The 17,942-nt window shown below is 34.6% G+C and overlaps 3 protein-coding genes across 4 annotated transcripts; all 3 read left to right on the forward strand.

The window, feature by feature from the left end:
- Positions 1-284: 284 nt before the first annotated feature.
- LOC133691133 (tRNA(His) guanylyltransferase 1-like) lies at positions 285-6,471 on the forward strand. 2 transcript variants are annotated; one of them, XM_062111478.1, is made up of 13 exons: positions 286-518; positions 593-724; positions 802-846; positions 924-1,093; positions 1,251-1,336; positions 1,587-1,694; positions 2,062-2,318; positions 2,870-3,001; positions 3,102-3,146; positions 3,971-4,140; positions 4,358-4,443; positions 4,576-4,677; positions 6,037-6,471. In XM_062111478.1, exons 1-13 carry the CDS (start codon positions 415-417, stop codon positions 6,157-6,159), a joined length of 1,560 nt encoding a protein of 519 aa, XP_061967462.1. In that variant the 5' UTR covers positions 286-414; the 3' UTR covers positions 6,160-6,471. The 2 variants fall into 2 exon arrangements, with proteins under 2 accessions (XP_061967463.1, XP_061967462.1); XM_062111479.1 differs by lacking the exon at positions 593-724 and having other exon boundaries at positions 285-518; positions 787-846.
- Positions 6,472-8,694: 2,223 nt separating this feature from the next.
- On the forward strand, positions 8,695-10,220 carry LOC133691624 (CRIB domain-containing protein RIC4-like). The gene is made up of 3 exons (XM_062112208.1): positions 8,695-9,061; positions 9,149-9,289; positions 9,709-10,220. The coding sequence occupies exons 1-3, from the start codon at positions 8,923-8,925 to the stop codon at positions 9,966-9,968; spliced, it is 540 nt and encodes a 179-aa protein (XP_061968192.1). The 5' UTR covers positions 8,695-8,922; the 3' UTR covers positions 9,969-10,220.
- A 1,421-nt stretch (positions 10,221-11,641) lies between these two features.
- Positions 11,642-17,901, forward strand: LOC133692658 (eukaryotic translation initiation factor 3 subunit H-like). The gene is made up of 12 exons (XM_062113759.1): positions 11,642-11,771; positions 11,852-11,931; positions 12,000-12,116; positions 12,199-12,302; positions 13,579-13,645; positions 15,121-15,254; positions 15,342-15,390; positions 15,530-15,601; positions 15,683-15,784; positions 15,851-15,918; positions 16,659-16,811; positions 17,651-17,901. Exons 1-12 carry the CDS (start codon positions 11,753-11,755, stop codon positions 17,706-17,708), a joined length of 1,023 nt encoding a protein of 340 aa, XP_061969743.1. The 5' UTR covers positions 11,642-11,752; the 3' UTR covers positions 17,709-17,901.
- Positions 17,902-17,942: the final 41 nt, after the last annotated feature.

The following is a 17,942-nucleotide window of genomic DNA, read 5'->3' on the forward strand; positions in this document are numbered from 1 at the left end:
TTCAATTATCTTTTGGATTTATAAATAAATAAAGATTTTTTTTAAATAAAACGAGATTAATATCAGTTGAATTAAATTTATTATATCATGTTTTTATTATTCTTTTCTATTTTTCTTTTACCACGAGATTTAATTAATTCAAATTTATTTTTTCAAAACTCATTTTAATTTTATCTTTGTTATATTTAAACTCTATTAATCAATCTTTCACACCATTAGGAAAGAACTAGAATGGAGGGGTGCGTATGACCAAGCATAAAGAAGTATAGGGACTCTCCTGCCCTGTTATGAAGTATAGGGACCAAACGTCCAACCTAGAGGTACCAGGTCTGTAGTTTACCCGAACCCATTGCAGGCAGCCTTGCAGCACTATTCCCCAGTAGCACAACAAACCCCTCCCAGTCCCAGGTATTGATGGCAAACAGCAAATACGAGTATGTCAAGTCTTTCGAGGTTGAAGATGAAATCATGTTCCCTAATCTCATCGTTGTCCGAATTGGAGACCGCCATTTTCAAAGGTAAAACATAACAGAACCCCATTTACAGTTCTTGGGAATATTACTTATTAGTAGCACTTTGAATCTTGTTGTAGATTCAGTGAAGTTCACGAATTCGAGAAGCCAAACGATGAGAAAGCTCTGAAATTGATGAGCTTATGTGCTACTCTGGTTTTACAAGAATACCCTGATATTGTCTTCTCTTTTGGCTTCAGTGATGAATATAGGTGGTGCTCTTCTTCATTCTCTTTTTTTTTCAATTAATCCTTTTCTTCTTTTTTGCTAATATATTGTTGGGGTGCAGTTTTGTTTTCAAGCAGACGACTAAGTTCTACCAGAGACGAGCCAGGTTCTTTAATGTTTTATTACATGTTGTTCTTTATATTTATTGTTTTTGAGGTATTTATTTATCAACTGTGTGTGCAGCAAAGTGGTTTCCATCATCGTATCTTTCTTCACTTCCGTGTATGTCACAAAATGGAAAGAATTCTTCCCTGAGAAAGAATTGAAATACCCTCCTTCATTTCATGCCAGGCCGATTGTCTGTGCATCCCTAGAGGTTCTACAAGAATATCTTGCGTGGAGACAACAGCATTGTAAGTATCGACACGAGATAGGATGCAAATGCTCGTAGTTTGCTGCAGCTTGTAGATGCCAATTTTTTGAATTTGTGGAAACTTTTGAGAAGCAGAAGGGCTAAGTGTTTGAGGTCCATGGATTATAAAATAGCATATGTGTTTCTTGGTTTTGCAGGCCATATTACCAACCAGTATAACACTTGTCTTTGGGAGCTTGTTAAAAGTGGCAAGACTGAAAAGGAAGCGCTTGAAATTTTGAAGGTTCTTATTTCTTCTTCCCCTTCTTCTGGAATCTGTATTTGTGTTGGCATTCATGTGTGTATATTTTCTTTGTTTTGTGAAAACTCTTATATTCAATTGTAAATATATTAAAATTGAGCTGTTCCATCCTGTTTTCCATGTATGTTGTTTATTCTATTTTCTCTCTGTACAAATTTCATTTTTTGTTTTGTAAATTGTGCACTTTTTTGTGCTTTTGAGCCTTCACTTGTATTCCTACGTGTTTTTACAGGGTACTCAGAAACAAGAGCGAAATGAGCTTCTCTTTCAACATTTTGGTATCAACTACAGAACTCTTCCTCAGATGTTTCGTCAGGGTTCTTGTGTTCTCAGGACAGAGGTTATTCCCATTCTATTTTATCATAGTTATCTTCCCAGTTCTGGTAATTCTAGGATATATGTTGATGAATACATGCAAATTTTTGTGCTTCTTCAGTACAATTTGTAACAGTTGTTTTCATAAACTATGAATTTAATATATTGCTAGTCTCTGCTAAATTTGTAAATGCCTTTGGACTATTGTAATGTATTGTGCTCCTTATGTTACCCTGATTATATATTGAAGTTTTAAAGTTAATACTTTTGCTGGGAGCAATTTTTCACTTACAATAAGTGTATACTTCCTCTCTCACTTACAATGGTTATCATGATGGATCCATAGAGAGTATACTCTCAAATTAAATAATCCCACCTTTTGCTGGTTGCAGGTAGAAGATATTGTGAAGTACAGTGAGAATGGAACTCCTATTAAAAGAATGAGGAGGGATACAACAACAGTCCATTCAAAGAATATTGCTGGGAGAAGTTTTTGGAATGAGCACCAAAGTCTTCTTAAAGAGCTGGGTGGTTTTACTAAGGATGTTGGCAAAATTAACTCAGATTACATTAGGTCTTTCCTTTTTGAAAGCAAATTGATGGCATCCACTTGGATTGTCATTAGAATTGATGGATGCCATTTTCACAGGTAAAGTGACTGTGTGCTTGGTAATATTGTTACCACTTTTTCCATGTAACAATTTCTTTTTATCTGAATTAACAATGAGTCTCAGTTTTTTATACATGACTGCTCCTGTGTTTTTGTATTGTTTTTTTGGAATTCAAAGAATGTCTTCCTGTATACAATTATATTTGCTTAGAAGTTGAGAATCCCTTGATTAGGTATATATGATGGATTATTTTAGGCATTGACTGTCTAACTTGACAAAACTCAGAAGTATCCTTTAACCTTGCCCTGGATTCTCTCCTTTTTTTTCCCATGGTCGTGCCTCTTAAATATCTAATTTAACATATTATCTCTGTGGATTAGTGGATGACTGAAAACTTTTGATATCACCATGAAATTAACAGAAAAATCTTTACAATAGTGGTATGATTACTATTCTAATCAGCAGGAATTGACTTTTGACTTCAATTACATGTTGTTATCAAGTCTCTGATGCATGAAACTTTGTTTGTTGTCTACACTGCTGTGATGCCGCAATGGAATTAAGAGTTAAGTTATATTGTTTATGGTAGATTTTCTGAAGTTCATGACTTTGAGAAGCCAAATGATGAGCAAGCTCTGAACCTTATGAATTCATGTGCAGTGGCTGTTCTACAAGAATTTGCAGATGTTGTTTTTTCTTATGGTGTCAGTGATGAGTACAGGTACTGAGTTTGTTTTCTTTTCTTTTGTTTTTTTTTTTTTGATATCTTAACACTGTGCTTGTATCTGTTTATGTGATAATATCTTGTGTACAACTTCCAGCTTTGTGTTGAAGAAGGATTCTCAGTTTTGCCAAAGGAAAGCAAGGTACACATTAGGCATTTTCTAAGCTGACATTCAAGCAGGATTGGAGGAAAAGCAGAACTGTGTCTCAGTTGTTAAACATAGTGCACCTCTCAGGATTTTATATTTTGTTTGCTGAGGTGCCCATGTTCCTGAAAAGATCCTTCTAATCATCAAAATATGTTGATTTCAATGCTTGTACTGCAGTGGTCTAATTGTGGTCTGGCAATATGAATAGCCAATGAAATTTAGATGGAATCTCCTTTATGGGAAGTTCTGTGTCCTTACCAAATTTGTGCTTGTCATTCTTCTCCATTTTCACCCAACTGTCTGCTGCACTCATAGACTCAAGGAAAAAGCTCTCATTGGCAAGCATGCTTGTGGCTGATGTGCCCCAATATTTTTCATCGACTCCTGGTAAAAGATTAATGTGGACAAGGACTTCTAAATAAGGCCCCCGTATGTCAGATGGATCAAATAAAAAATAATTGAATCTTCCTGTTGACAAAAGTTGTTTTTTATAGAGCTTTTTCAGCAGAATATTGTTTTTATGACTTGTGATTGAGAGATTCAAAATCATTTTGGTATTTTAAGGAAGCTATAGAAGTTTTTTGGTTTCACTCCAACTTAATTGACTTTGGGAAGAAGTGGTTCTCTAGCGAATCTTTCTAATGCCAATCTCTTTTCATCTGAAATGGGGCAGTCAGGCTTAGAAATTATTCTGGCTAAATGTGTCATTTCAGTCCATTTATCCTTTATACTGCTTGCAAACAATTAGTTTGCTACTGGTTTTCTTGAATTTTTTGTACTGATATATCATTGGAATTCATTCTAAAAATCACATGCAGCAACATCGTGTCTATTATGGTATCATTCTTCACTTCAATGTATGTGATGAATTGGAAAGCATTCTTCCCCCAGAAAGAGTTGAAATATTGTCCGGCTTTTGATGGAAGGGCTGTATGCTATCCATCAACTGAGATTCTACGAGATTACCTGGCATGGAGACAAGTTGATTGTGAGTAGTCTTAACTGATTTTACTGCTTTGCTTAAGTGTTTCTAAAATTCTATGGCTTTTGAATCTATATAAGCACACTGATGCTGGTTTTACCAACACTGCATTGAGGCTTGAGTTTCATGTTGGCTGACACTTGAATTTGCTATTGTAACATGCTTATAAAACCCTATGTTGATGGTTACAATCTTCTCAATTCTCCGGGTTTGCACTTTGCAGGCCACATAAACAACCAGTACAATACTTGTTTCTGGATGCTTGTTAAGTCTGGAAAAAGCAAAAGTGAAGCTCAACGTACTTTGAAGGTGCTATTCTCCACCCTCTTTCTCTGTGATGCTTTTAAATATACTTGTAAATAGTAACTTAGGAGTTGAGATTCATGACGTGATTTTGATGTTCCTCTCATAATTATTTTTCTCAATTCTTTTATTAAGCAGGGAACTCAAGCACAAGAGAAAAAAGAAATGCTTGCTTGGTTTGGTATTGATGACTACAATGCATTACCAGTCATGTTTCGGCAGGGTTCTTCTGTTTTCCGGGTACATATCTGTTGCTCTTCCACAGAAATTCCCAGTACAGCATTTCTGAACATTAGCTATCCAAAAAAAAAAAAAAAACATGACATGAATATCTCTTGCATGATTGGGAAGCATTTAGGAGCAGAAAAATACTGGTTGATTATGCCAGTTGCATGAATTTCTTGTTTCAGTCTGGCCTTGAAGAGTAATTGATGGGGATCCTCATGATTATTTTTTTAGGACGAATTTAGAAAAAAAATTATGGTTTGACTTCAATATTTTAGTTTCCTTATGTTTCCTATTTTTATCAGGACTTATTTTATCGGTGTCTATTAATAAGCATCATTAGCAGACATTCAACTTTATCATATTATTATTGACTAAAATAAAAACTGAGTTTTCTCCAAGATTAAATGTGTCTCTCTTATTTTGGTCCCTTCAAGGTCGAGTATGTCTCTCTTGGTTTGGTGATCTTATTCTTTGGTTCAACATCAGTAGCCTTTGTCCAAGTTAGTGGCCCCTTAAGAAGCACAAGCCCACATTTCCAGCCAGATCCTTGTTGCCATCAAATGCCATTTCACCACTGTGAAATGACATGGCAGAATAACTGTACTTTCATATTTTCATCCCTATCTCTGGTTAAACATCCTTTAAACTGTTGATTTTGGGATTGGGGCATGGGATGAAAGCTAACTGATTGGGTGAACAATGAGGTTCGCTTTATGCATTGAAGCGTATTAACTCATGATCTGAGGTTTAACTTAAATGTGAATTGTACAACATCATTCGTTTACTCCACCTTCCAACATGCACAGAATCATATTCTGCAGCCCATTGCTTTGAGTATAGTGATTGTATTTATATCATTGTGTTCTTATATGTGTTCAGCCTTCCTGCAGTTTATTTAGTAGTATTCTGGTTATGCTTTTTTTTGTGTGTGTGTGTGCATGAACTTGTGTGAGAGTGAGTTTGTGGGAAGCTGAGAAGGTTTAAATATTGGTGACAAACATTACCTAACAGTTGAAGAATGAACTCTACTTTCCATATGTTTTAAATTTTTCTTGTATTCAAAATTTAACCACTATAATTTTGAAAAGATTGTGGTGTTTTAGTCCTTTACTCGTATGAATGATGAGGATGATTCATTACAACTCTTGGAGTGACAGCCGTGAGACATACAAAGGATAAAATGTTTTTGATGAGTGTGGTCATGGATGGACCTTCATTGGACCTCATGGTTTCTTTTTAGGAGATTTAATGGAAGAAGATTGAACTGTTTCCAACCACATTTCAAGCTTAGGAAAACATGAATATTAATCATTATTCCTCTTTGTACTCGAATCCGACTAGTCCTGAATTCGAGATTTGTTTTGTATGCAGGATGGCATGGCCCCAAATGAAAACAGAGCAGCCGGTAAAAAACCTTGTTACAAAGTAATTGTAGAACATTGTAATATAATTGAGCAGAGCTTTTGGGAAGAACACCCAGGCATCCTTGGATAGGAGCATTAGACATCGAGTGATAACGAACTCTCTATTTGTGCGACTTTGAAAGCTCCAGAATTCGTTATTCATGTCTTCATGAAATTGCTGTCCATGTATCAGTAGTAGGTTCTGGAAATCTTACCCTGCTGACTTGAAATATTATCATTTTGTGTCTACAGCAATGAGATAGAGGACTCAGGTAAAGCTGGAAGTGATCTGCGAAGCTGCCTGTGGTACACGAGTTTTCTAAGAGCATAATTTTGCTGATAATGTTATAAGTTCTACATGAACCAAGATCTCCAATATGAGTTACATGCACCCTTGAAATGATTTTGTTTGTGTATCCCTTTCACTTTCTGTCTTTTTTGACTGCCCTGTCTTTGGTTTTGCCCCCTGCTTTTCTTTAGGAAATTCACTATAAGATGCAGGCAGCCACAGCACATCAGTTTGTACATATAGGGGCTTGAGCCCAAATCTTTTTCAATGTAAAAAAAATAAAATGCTAAGACAATAAAAGCATTTCTAAAAAAACCGAGATTTGGGTAATCGACTCTAAGCTAAGCTAATATATCCGTACATGCCAATGGATCGCCTGGGCTCTCGATTCACAGCTCTACATTTCATGAAAGTGAAATGAGAAAGGCTGTAGTACCGTACACTCGCCGCAGCGGCGGCGGCGGCGGGGATCACTTGAATATACTAAAAACATAGTTTAAAATTCAGATCTCAAGCTAAATCATAGTTTTGCAACCGAAATTATCATACTGGCCATAACTGGTAAATGGGGTTTGGATTTTGATCATTGACATGCATCTGGCAGTGGATGTTGTTGTCACCTGCAATCCGAAAGAATCCATCATTCTGAGCAGAGACGAGCTTTTAAAATTATTTATTTTAGCATCAAATTAAATATTTTTTAGAAGTTTTGAATGATTTTAATATAATGATATTAAAAATAAAATAAAAATATATTTTTATTTAAAAAATACTTTTAAAAACATCTTGTAACGCTAAATTCATTTCGGTGATTTGCAACATAAATAGAGGATGGAAATGAAAATACTAAATAGTTCAAGGATTAAAATTTTAAAAAATTAAACTATAGCTCATCAATGCGAGTCACATGGGTCGCATCTCAGACTCAGAGTTTTGTAAGCATTAGCCCAACACATGTACAAGAAAACAAATCATCTACTGTTGATGAGACTGAAAATCTGTTCAATGTTCTTCCTAACTCTTTTTAAGAAATACGTTATGTGTTTGGTTGCTATATTTTCTATTTTTAAAAAAGATATAAATTCATTTTAAATTAATTCTGTAAAATAAATTTATCTCTTCTTTATCTGTTTTTTTTTTCATTATAGGAAAATAATTAAATACAACCTAAAGATTAATTAAGAATTAACAACTACTAGATTCGTTTTTTTTTTCTTTTTTAATAATTGTTTTAGGTTTCAGTGACAACATTTTTGGCCGAAACAAAAGAGACAATGGCAAGTAGCTAGACAACCACGATGCACCGAGTCATGGGCAGTGAAGCATTTTCAATTACAAAGAAGAAAAATGGATTGAAGGATGGTTAAAAGGAAAGAAAAAGGGCTGGAAAATGGGAAATTCAGAGTTGCTTTCTGTCTTTTCCTTAGAAGATGTTCGAGAATATAGTAACGGTTGCTTTTCAAAATAATTTTTACTCAGAAATGCATTAAAATAATATTTTTTTGTTTTTTAAAATTTATTTTTGATATCAATATATCAAAATAATATAAACATACTAAATTCTTGAGTAAAATTTACTTTTAAAATATAAAAATAAACCAGCTTTAAGCTCGTAAATATAGCTATTCCCCTCTTAAGGAGGGGCGAAGAAACACTCGAGCCAGTGCTTGAATTCTCTCTGTAGAAGTCGCTTGGGATTCACTCCATCTATGAATCAAATTCAAAGTTGGTCTACATCACCAAGGAGTTCATGTTAAGAAAAATCAAGAAAAAGAAGGAAAAAAAAAAAGATCAGGAGAGTGAAATCTTGCTAGAAATATTGGTGGCTTGATCTGCAAGAGAGGCAAGTCAGAGATGAGCCCACCTCCAAGAGAATAATCAAAATCAATCAGAGAATATATAACGACAAAAACGTTGGTTTGTGGGACTCTTTCTAATGCACAAATTTGAAGTGTGCTTGTGTATAATATTGTATAGGTTGGGTTGCCTAGTTTAACTAGCCACCCACTGTGACACATATTTAATCTGAGATTCAAATCTTAATCTAAATAATGTTTTTAATTGAATTAAAACAAATATTAACTTGATAAAATTTAGTTGGCTTAATTAAGTTTTTGATGACGGGTTAAACCTGGTTGAGTTAATATAAAATAATTATTTTTAAAATAAAATAGTATTATTTTAATAAAAAAATAAGTCTATGCTAACCAAATATGTTGAGCCGATAACCCGTGAATTGACCTAATAATCTAGTAACTTGGGCTATTTTCCAGGTTAATTCCCTGACGAGTACGACAACTATGCTGCAACCCACTCCGTAGAGTCTAATACTAGTCTCACTCTCACACATGCGCACAGCACCAAAGTTGGGTAAGATCTGAACATATTCCATACACGAATCATTCTAGCTTGCAAGACAACCTACAGCAACCCAATATTATAATATAGCAACTTGATATATTTTTCATGCCAATTCTTTATTTCCACATCTAATCCTGGCACAGCTCTTGAATGCATGCATGCCCCTTTCAGATTTCGTGTTTGATTTTGTTGTGTAAATAGAACATGAGAGATCGTAAGGAAAGATTTGTAGTTCTTCCCTTCTCCATCGGCTGTGCTTCTCAGTCTAGTGTTGCGGTGGGCGCCACCGCCGCTGAAACCTGCAAGAAACCAAAACATGAGACCAAATCATCACATGCAACAAGTAATCTCACCTCCCTAGCTCATCCTCCCTCTCCGTTAAAAGTCTCTTAACAATTCTTTTTTTTTCTTTTCTTTTCTTTGACTCTAGGAAGACGGGAAGGGGAAGAAAGCTCTTGTCAAGAAAAGACGAAGAGTAATACATTCAGTTCCCTGGCTCTTCCAAAGCCTAACATGTCCAGTGGCATGCACAAACTCGTTAGGGGCATTAAAAGCCTGTCCCACATATTTGGTAAGTGATTGCTTCTTCTTCTTCTTCCTCTTGCTGTCCAAATAATGCAATAGATTAACACAGTAGCATATATACAGATTAATGGTCACATATATTAGAAATTGAAACCGAGTTTTTTGAACAAGAACCAACTTTAACCTTCGACCAAAACCTGCCGCAGCAGTGTCTTTACTCTGCTTTGCTCTTCTCTCTCTATTTTTTTTTTCTTCGACCAACATAAAATTGACTAAATGTAGTAAAATATTCAAATCCCAGGTCTTAACTAATGCTGTGTAGCATGCCTTCTGGTTAATCACTTAGGTGTTCATGTCATCCTGGTTAATTATCTCAGCTTTTTTCTAAGTTTCTTAGCACTAATTCTCTTATGTGAAATGTCTTCCTCATGTTTCTACCCCACCTTTGGTTCATGCATGATGCAGTGTACAAAGAAGATGATGACGACAGAATGGAAAGAGAGATGGAGATCGGATATCCGACTGATGTGAAGCATTTAACACACATTGGATTGGATGGTACCACTACTACAACGACAGCGACAAATCCTATCAAGGGCTGGGAAAGTCTGAAACCTCCAGAAATAATTTCATTCCCTTCTATTTCTTTAAGGCACTTGGAGCTTGCTATCGCTGCACAGGCTCATGGACCTCTTGTTGAGGTCGATCATTCCAGGCTCTCTTGAATGATGGGAATTCTTTAACTTCCATGTCCTCATCGTGTTTCTTTAGCACCTGGTGAATGGGAGATGAAGACGACTGATCAATGTTTTTGATGGAGGCCCTCCCTGGTTGCTTGATGTGTGATCATGATGATATGTGTATAGAACTTGACAATGTTTTTTCTGATGGAGATTGTGTTGGAAAATTATTATTATTATTATTATTATTTTGTAAATTTGTAAATCTTTGATAAATGAAAAACTATTTGCATAAAATATTACCACATAAAAATAAACATGCATAAAATTTTAAAGAATTAAATATAAAAAAAATACTTGCAAAATAACAATTATTCAATTAAATAAATATTGAATTGAAAAACAATATCTTAATAAGAATTTATGAGACTTATCGAAGACAATAAAAAAGAAATTAATGAGGAACTTAAACGCTATTGCCAAGAATTGAATCTTTTATCCTCAAAGCATAATTTCCCGTCACTTGATGCTAATGATCTGAATCCGAATGCAATTGTCTTGCATGAATTCAACAGCACCACATTGAAAGACAAGAACTACTCAAGAAATTTCTTAAGTTTTTTCCATTAATTAAAAGCATCTTTTAATAGGAGTTGAAAATAAAAACATTAATTACTTATAATTCATTAATATTCATAACTTATGAATGTTCATAGTTCATAAAAATTCATAGATGTATTTATTCTTATCACATTATAATTATAATGAATTGATTCATGTACTAAGATATTTTAAGAACTAAAAATTACTGATCAAACATGCATGAATTTAATAATAAAAAAATATTTTTTATTAATCAAACTTGAGTCTAAACTCACAAGCTTACAATTTTACTGTCCAATCCATAAAATTATTTTTGGTTTGAAACCTCTGCTATACAAAAGTTTTTCGAGAATATTTCTTCATTTATCTTTAATTAATTTTAAAAACATGTTAACATTACATGTAAAAATATTCATGTTGGATTATAAAATGTAACATAATTTTAACTTTAAATGTGAATAGATCTCACATTTAATTTGACCTTAAAAATACTCCTTTGCTTTTATTTTCTTTCCACCTTGCAAATATAAATTTTTTGAATTTTAGAAGAATTTTTTTTAATGTTTTAAATTCAAGTTGTTGCTTTATTTTCAATTACATAAATCCTATTAGTTTGATAATGTGAATTAATATAAATTATAGGGGTGAGCATGGTTTATAACTAAACCAATCTCAATTCAATTTGGTTTTATATTTTTAAAAATCAAATAAGTAAAATTTAATTTAAAAACCTTTTAGTTGGAATATTTTTAATAGTATTTAATTTAATAAATCTTTAATTTATATTGAATTTTTCAGATTTAGTTCAATTTTTTTAATTTTGGTTTCTCAAACCGAAATAAACTGATTTTAAAAAAAACATTTAATCATAATTATCCAAAAAATTCATAAGCTATTTCAGTTTATTAATTTTGAGTTAATTTTTATGAATGTACCAAAAATTCGATTAATTTACTCATCCTTAATAAATTCTATTGGGATGTAATAATGGATAAAAAGAAGAAAAAAGAAACAAAAGAGAATAATAAAAAGCACAAATCATCCAGGCCCACGAAGCCTTAAGCCCAGACCAACAACATCACTCCGTAAGCCCATAGGAAAACTACTCTTAAAAGCAAGGGTTTTTTTTACCTCTGTCGCCAGGTAGAAGAGGCAAAGGGGAAGAACAGAGAAGCAAAAGCAACCGCTTCATTCTTTCCTTCCTTCATCAATTCACCGGCGACTCCATGGCTAATCCTACCCCCAGTTTGTTCTCTTTCTCACTCTTTTCTATGTATCTTCATGGAAGGTTACGATCTGTAGTTAATCTTGTCGTTTTGCTGCAGCAATGGCACGGTCTTTCCTTCAGGTTGCAGCCACGGAGGAGGTTGCTCTTCCTCTCCGTGTTGTTCAGATCGAAGGACTGGTACTTTATCATTTTCTTATAATTTAACAACAACAACAATTATTTAAATTAATAAAATTAGTTTACAGGTTGTTTTGAAGATAATCAAACACTGCAAGGAGTTTTCGCCGTCTTTAGTGACTGGGCAGCTCCTAGGATTGGATGTTGGTAGCGTTCTTGAAATTACCAACTGCTTTCCTTTTCCGGTATGCTGTTTGTTTCAATTTTGAGAAAAAGTTTGGTTGGTTTCGCTGCCGAATTAGTCATTGTTATTGTTATGTAATGAAGATTAGGGAGGAGGATGAGGAGATTGAAGCAGATGGTGCTAATTACCAGCTTGAAATGATGAGGTGCTTGAGAGAGGTCAATGTTGACAATAATACTGTTGGATGGTCAGTTTCTTAATGATTTTTCATTCTTCCTTGAAGGTGCCATGTATTTTATTGATTTCTTCTACATTGTTTATGCGAATTTTGAGATAGAAATACCTGATTGGATTACAGCTGATAATTTATGTGATAGCTTCCCCTTTATGATATTTCAATTTATCATCTCATGTTAGATTTTTTTTTTCTTTTTAGAATCAAAGGATTTGGAATAATACCATAATTTATTCGACAGTTAATCAGTTATGTTTACTGTTATGGCCTTTAGGCTCATTAGCTATCCTTTGAAGGACCCTTCTTTCTTTTGAAGTTTATGATTTTTAATGCTAACTTGGTCATTAGTTATGTGGTCCATGGACCATAAGGTTGGGCTTGTTGTGGTTAGATTCTACAACAAAATTTGAGATGAAGTCGCATCAAACAATTGACATGGGAACGAAGATCTCAAATGCTTGTTTTTTGTGTGATTGTTTCGGATAGCACCGACACTTTTGTTGTGATCAAGAAAAACCATGGTCTACTGATGTTTGTTGCTAATGAGGTTCTCATGTTATCACTAGGGAAAAAATATTAGTGTTTCAATCCAAAGAAAACAAATCTCATTGCAGCGGATTTGCAACAACCTTTTGAATTGAAATATACTCTTACAATTTCTTATTTTTTGGAGAATTTGTGTTTCACTTTTCATGGTCTACGAATATGTTTGTGGGATCTTCTTGTTTTTTTCCTTAGAACATGGGCTATATCCATCATGCAATGCAGTGAATTAATTTAACTGGTTCACTGGACTGTTAAAGACCATTAAATTATTTGGGAAGGTTTAGTTTTTGGCCTGATTATTACAAGTCCGTATTTCTTTTTCATTTTCAATATATGGCAGTTTGAAAAAGAAAGAACAACGATTTTCTGTCTTGAGTGCAAATTCTAGGAAGTATGGATTTTCCCAAGTAAATTATCTTTTATTAGGAGCATTTATTTGTAAAGTTTTACCTTGAGACTCATTTTTAATTGGTTTTGTATGTGTATGGTGTTACCTCAATGTGTCTATTGCTACATAATAGGATACACACATAAACCCTTCTCTAAATGTGTCTAATTTCCATTATGAGAGGTTGCGACATAGACCTTTGCCCACTTTATACCATGAGTTCATTGCTTTCATCGATCTTTTTCTACAACATAACTATTCTCCTTCGAAATAAATATGTACTTGTGCTTCTGCTTGCGCATATCAAGTTTGCTAGTGCAATCTGTGATCCATTACTCTCTTCTCAATTTTCAGGTATCAGTCAATGTTGTTCGGTTGTTTCCAAACGGTGGAATTGATTGAGACATTTATGAATTACCAGGTATAGGGGTTTCCTCGTTGTTTTCTTTTTTGACATGGCATACTCACAATTTGAGTGATGTATTCATCTTAATTCATTTTCCCTGCTCTTATTATTGTTGTCTGTGAAGCTGAAAGTGTGGGAATATGAAAGAATCAAATGCAAATAGAAAGCTAGCACTGAAATATGAGAGAAGCAAGTGACTATTTAACTGTTAAGTGGTTACATTACTGATTATTTGGTTTTTTAATACTGGAAAGGTAAATATTTTGTCTGCTAGAATAGTTTGTGGCCTTTTTCTTATTAAAAGTAGTAATCCTGAAACAGCAACTAGTATCGTCTGTGCTGTTTTCTTGAAATTACAGTCATACTTGAAAGTAAACCATGACTTAGTGGGAAGGTCAGCTTGAGCGTAGATGAATTGATAATGGAATGCTTTTAATTGCTGTACATCCATTGACATGGTAATTTGATCATATTGAGGGCGAGAACAATCCTTTCACCTTCATTTGAGGATTGCTGGTTGACATTTTACATATTAATGGTATAAAGGAAAACTAACATTATTTGCAGTGCTTGAAAGATGGTTAAGACATTTGATGGTTTAGGACAGCCCTTCAAATTGCAATTTTAAGGGGTATTCTACAAATATGATGCAGGATCTTTAACTACAGCACCTAAATACGGAGATTTTCAGATTATTGCTGATGTGGTGGATTAGGAAATTAAGGAATAGGTTATAGGAGAGGATTGGGATATGTTCAATGGTATAGTGAATAGGTAAAGGGTAAAAGGATATGAGGTTTATAAATGCAAATGGAGATAGATTTCTGCTAACATGTTACCAGTAGGGTTTCTTGGAATCACACCTAGAAGAAGAAAACCTTAGCATCACATCTATGGTTCTTAGGAGTCACCCAGGTATATTTGAAACTCCCATTCATTCATTCATTCTCTAAAAGTGTGTGCTTACTAACATATATATGGAGCAAGTAAGAAGGTGCCATGAGGAGGTGCTTGTTAGGTGGAGCCAGCTGACCATTCACAAGAGTGAGCAGTTGACTGCTCAACTTTTACAAAATTATAAAAGTAACCTGTGAAAGACAAGCACAGAACTCTTGCAGGTAGTTTAGACCTCAGAATCTTACAATATTACAATACCAGCTTAGCAATATAATCTTTCTTTGGGCTACTTCTTGTTGGGGGTCAAGCAAAATGGACATGCTTGCCTTAAAGATCACATAAAGATACATGAATTCTAATTGTTTCAGTTTCTGCATCAGTTTATTTACCCCAAAAGGAAAATAAAAGCATTTGCATATATTTCATTTTATTTTTTACGGTTTTGAACACAAACTTAGCATCCAGTTTCAGGAAGTTGGTTTTGAATATATATGAATTCATTAACGAATTTGGTTGCCAGCACTTGGTACTGCAGCTTGCTACTGGCTTTCCACACTCAATTGTTTCATTACTCAAACTTTTCATGAATGCAGGAAAATATTAAGCGGTGTGTTTGTATAATTTATGATCCTTCAAGAGCTAATCAAGGTGCCTTAGCTCTCAAGGCTTTGAAGCTTTCTGATTCTTTTATGGATCTGTACCGCAACAACAATTTTACTGGAGAGAAGTAAGAACTTTTCCTGAGGTGAAGTTGGGGAACTGGATTTAAACTATTTAACGCAATCTTATCTTGATGTCTCTTTTGCTTCCATAGATTGAGGGAGAAAAACTTGTCATGGGTGGATATTTTTGAGGAAATTCCTGTAAGATTTTGAAGCTTTTTTTTTTTTTTTACTGCAAGATAAATAAAATATTGCTGACTTTTCATTAAATTGTAAAAAATGTAGCATGAAGAAAGGATACCTGTTTCTATATGGGTAACATTTTTCTTTCTGTTCTCAGATCAAAATTTCAAATTCTGCACTTATCAGTGCCTTCATGACTGGGCTAGAAGCTGATACACCAGTGACTCAGGTACAATTTTAGTATTTTGAGCAACTATTGGAACCTAAGCTTCATGTTTGTAAGTTGTCTTACAGTTGTTTCTTATGCCAGTGTGATTATGACCGCCTGCAATTATCAACCAGTCCATATTTGGAAAGTAATGTAGAATTTTTGATTGAATGCATGGATGATTTGTCAGTCGAGCAGCAGAAGGTTGGTTTTCTTGTTATCCATTATTAGTGAATAACATGTTAGCCTAACATTATAATACCTTCGCAGTTCCAATATCACTATCGGAACCTTTCACGCCAGCAAGCTCAGCAGCAAGCATGGCTTCAAAAGAGAAGGTATAGTGTTGATTTAGTTGTTCAATGCTCTCTTTTTGTTTGGATGGATGGTACTGTGTTTTGGGTTGCATAGTTGGGAATTCTACTGCTGCTTGGGCAGCATTCTGGTTTGTAGAAGTACTAACTGTCATAGAGTTTATGTTTATATGCCCCTGAAACCAAATATGAGGTGGAACTATTATTTTCAGATAGTTGCTATGGATGCTTTGACAGGAAATTGGTACTGTTTTCCCTATAAGTTGGTTGTGTGCAATAAGGATCACAGTGCACTTCATCAGGCCTAAGAAATCAATTTCATCCTCATAGGCTGGCATGAATCCTCAACCCATTCACAAATTAGAGTGTCTTGTTTTTATGTATAAGTAGTGGATATGGAACATATCTGTCTTGGGTTTTGACATGTGCGCACGCTCAAAGACACCCAGAGGACAAGAGAAAGATAGAGGTTGGCTATTTGAAAGGCTTGGGGTTTCTAAAGTTAGGATATAAGCTCCTTGTAACTCTTGACCACTGGATCAACAACAGTTATCCACTGACAAGTCTACATCAAAAAGACTACAGAAGAAGGCTAACAAAAAGAAACAGAAGCTGTGGGAGAAAAATCTGTCAGATTTTAGAGCTGTGTCGTCATTTTGAATTAAAGTTCTCAACGCAAATGTGCCTGTTTTTCCGTTATTTTTTCTTGTTACTAATTTATATGCTTATGGAGGCACCTGTATTGGATTCGTTCTGTTCTGCAGGTCAGAGAACATGACACGCAAAGCTGCAGGAGAAGAGCCCTTGCCTGAGGAGGATCCTTCAAATCCCATCTTCAAACCAATCCCTGAACCATCACGTTTGGGTAGTTTCCTGATAACCAATCAAATGGCAAATTATTGCAACCAAATCAACGGGTATGTTACTGATCTAAAAGACTGGCTGATATCATATCCTGTTCTAATGCCTCCCCTGCTAGAAAGCTGACTATCATCGTTTTCATTGATGAGTTCATTGGCTTCTATTTCTGTGTCCACTCTCCATTGCCTTGGGAAATTCTGATATGTGATGGTCTGGCTGTTGTCTGAGATATTCTGTGCTTTCTGTATTTGCTTTTTAGATTCGTAACACCTGCTTGTTAGAATTGCCACCTTTTTTAGGCGAAATGCTCAAATGTTAACTTTTTCTGACAGCATGAAATTTGGACATGTTGAAGTGCCCCAGTTGCGCTTCAGTCCCCAGCATCAAAATTGTATTGCTCTGTGTTATTTCATCTTCTGCAATTTGACTTTTCCAAATCCCTACCCATCTAGATTGCTCATTTAATTGCAGCCTTGACTTTTTCCTCCTAATTGATTATGCCACTGATGATCACATAAAAAACTTTTAAAAATGAGACACCATGTTTGGATTTCTGTTGTCGGATATAGCCTCTGAAGAAGTATGTGTTTTTGTAAATAATTCTTCAAGCTGAGCTCCTTGTTTGTTGTCCTATGGCGGGATAATACCACTTAGCCATTGAGCCTGGAGGAACTGTAATAGAAGAGATGTTTTTGTCTTTCTTTATGACAAATTTACGTATTTATATCAGAATACAAATTTGCATCATCTAGAAGGGGTAATTAGTTTGTAACTTTTATTGTTGATGCTCTGGGTCTGGGAGTTAAATTTCTTCTCTCTTAGGTGACACTTATCCACTACCTTAAATCATTGATGTTTATAGTCTCATTGTAGCTGTATATCATATAACATGCAGGGTTTCTGGACAGAGCTTCAGCCGATTATACTTGATGAAGGCTTTGCATAAAGATTGATGCTATGTGAGGTTTGAATGGCCTGTCATCCCTCATTTCAGAATTATTTATTGTTTGTAGCCTTTGTTAACAGCGAGGTATGACGCCATTTTGGATGAAAATGAAAACAATTTTGGGCAAAGAACAATTGATGCGTAAAAACAGTATCATAATTTTGAAATGATTATAGAATGTTACTTAGCATTGTTTAAAACCGATTCCATGGTAGAATTCCAGGTCTAATTTGCTGCAGGG

Source organism: Populus nigra, chromosome 4 (assembly GCF_951802175.1).
Source record: "Populus nigra chromosome 4, ddPopNigr1.1, whole genome shotgun sequence".
Lineage (NCBI taxonomy): Eukaryota > Viridiplantae > Streptophyta > Magnoliopsida > Malpighiales > Salicaceae > Populus > Populus nigra.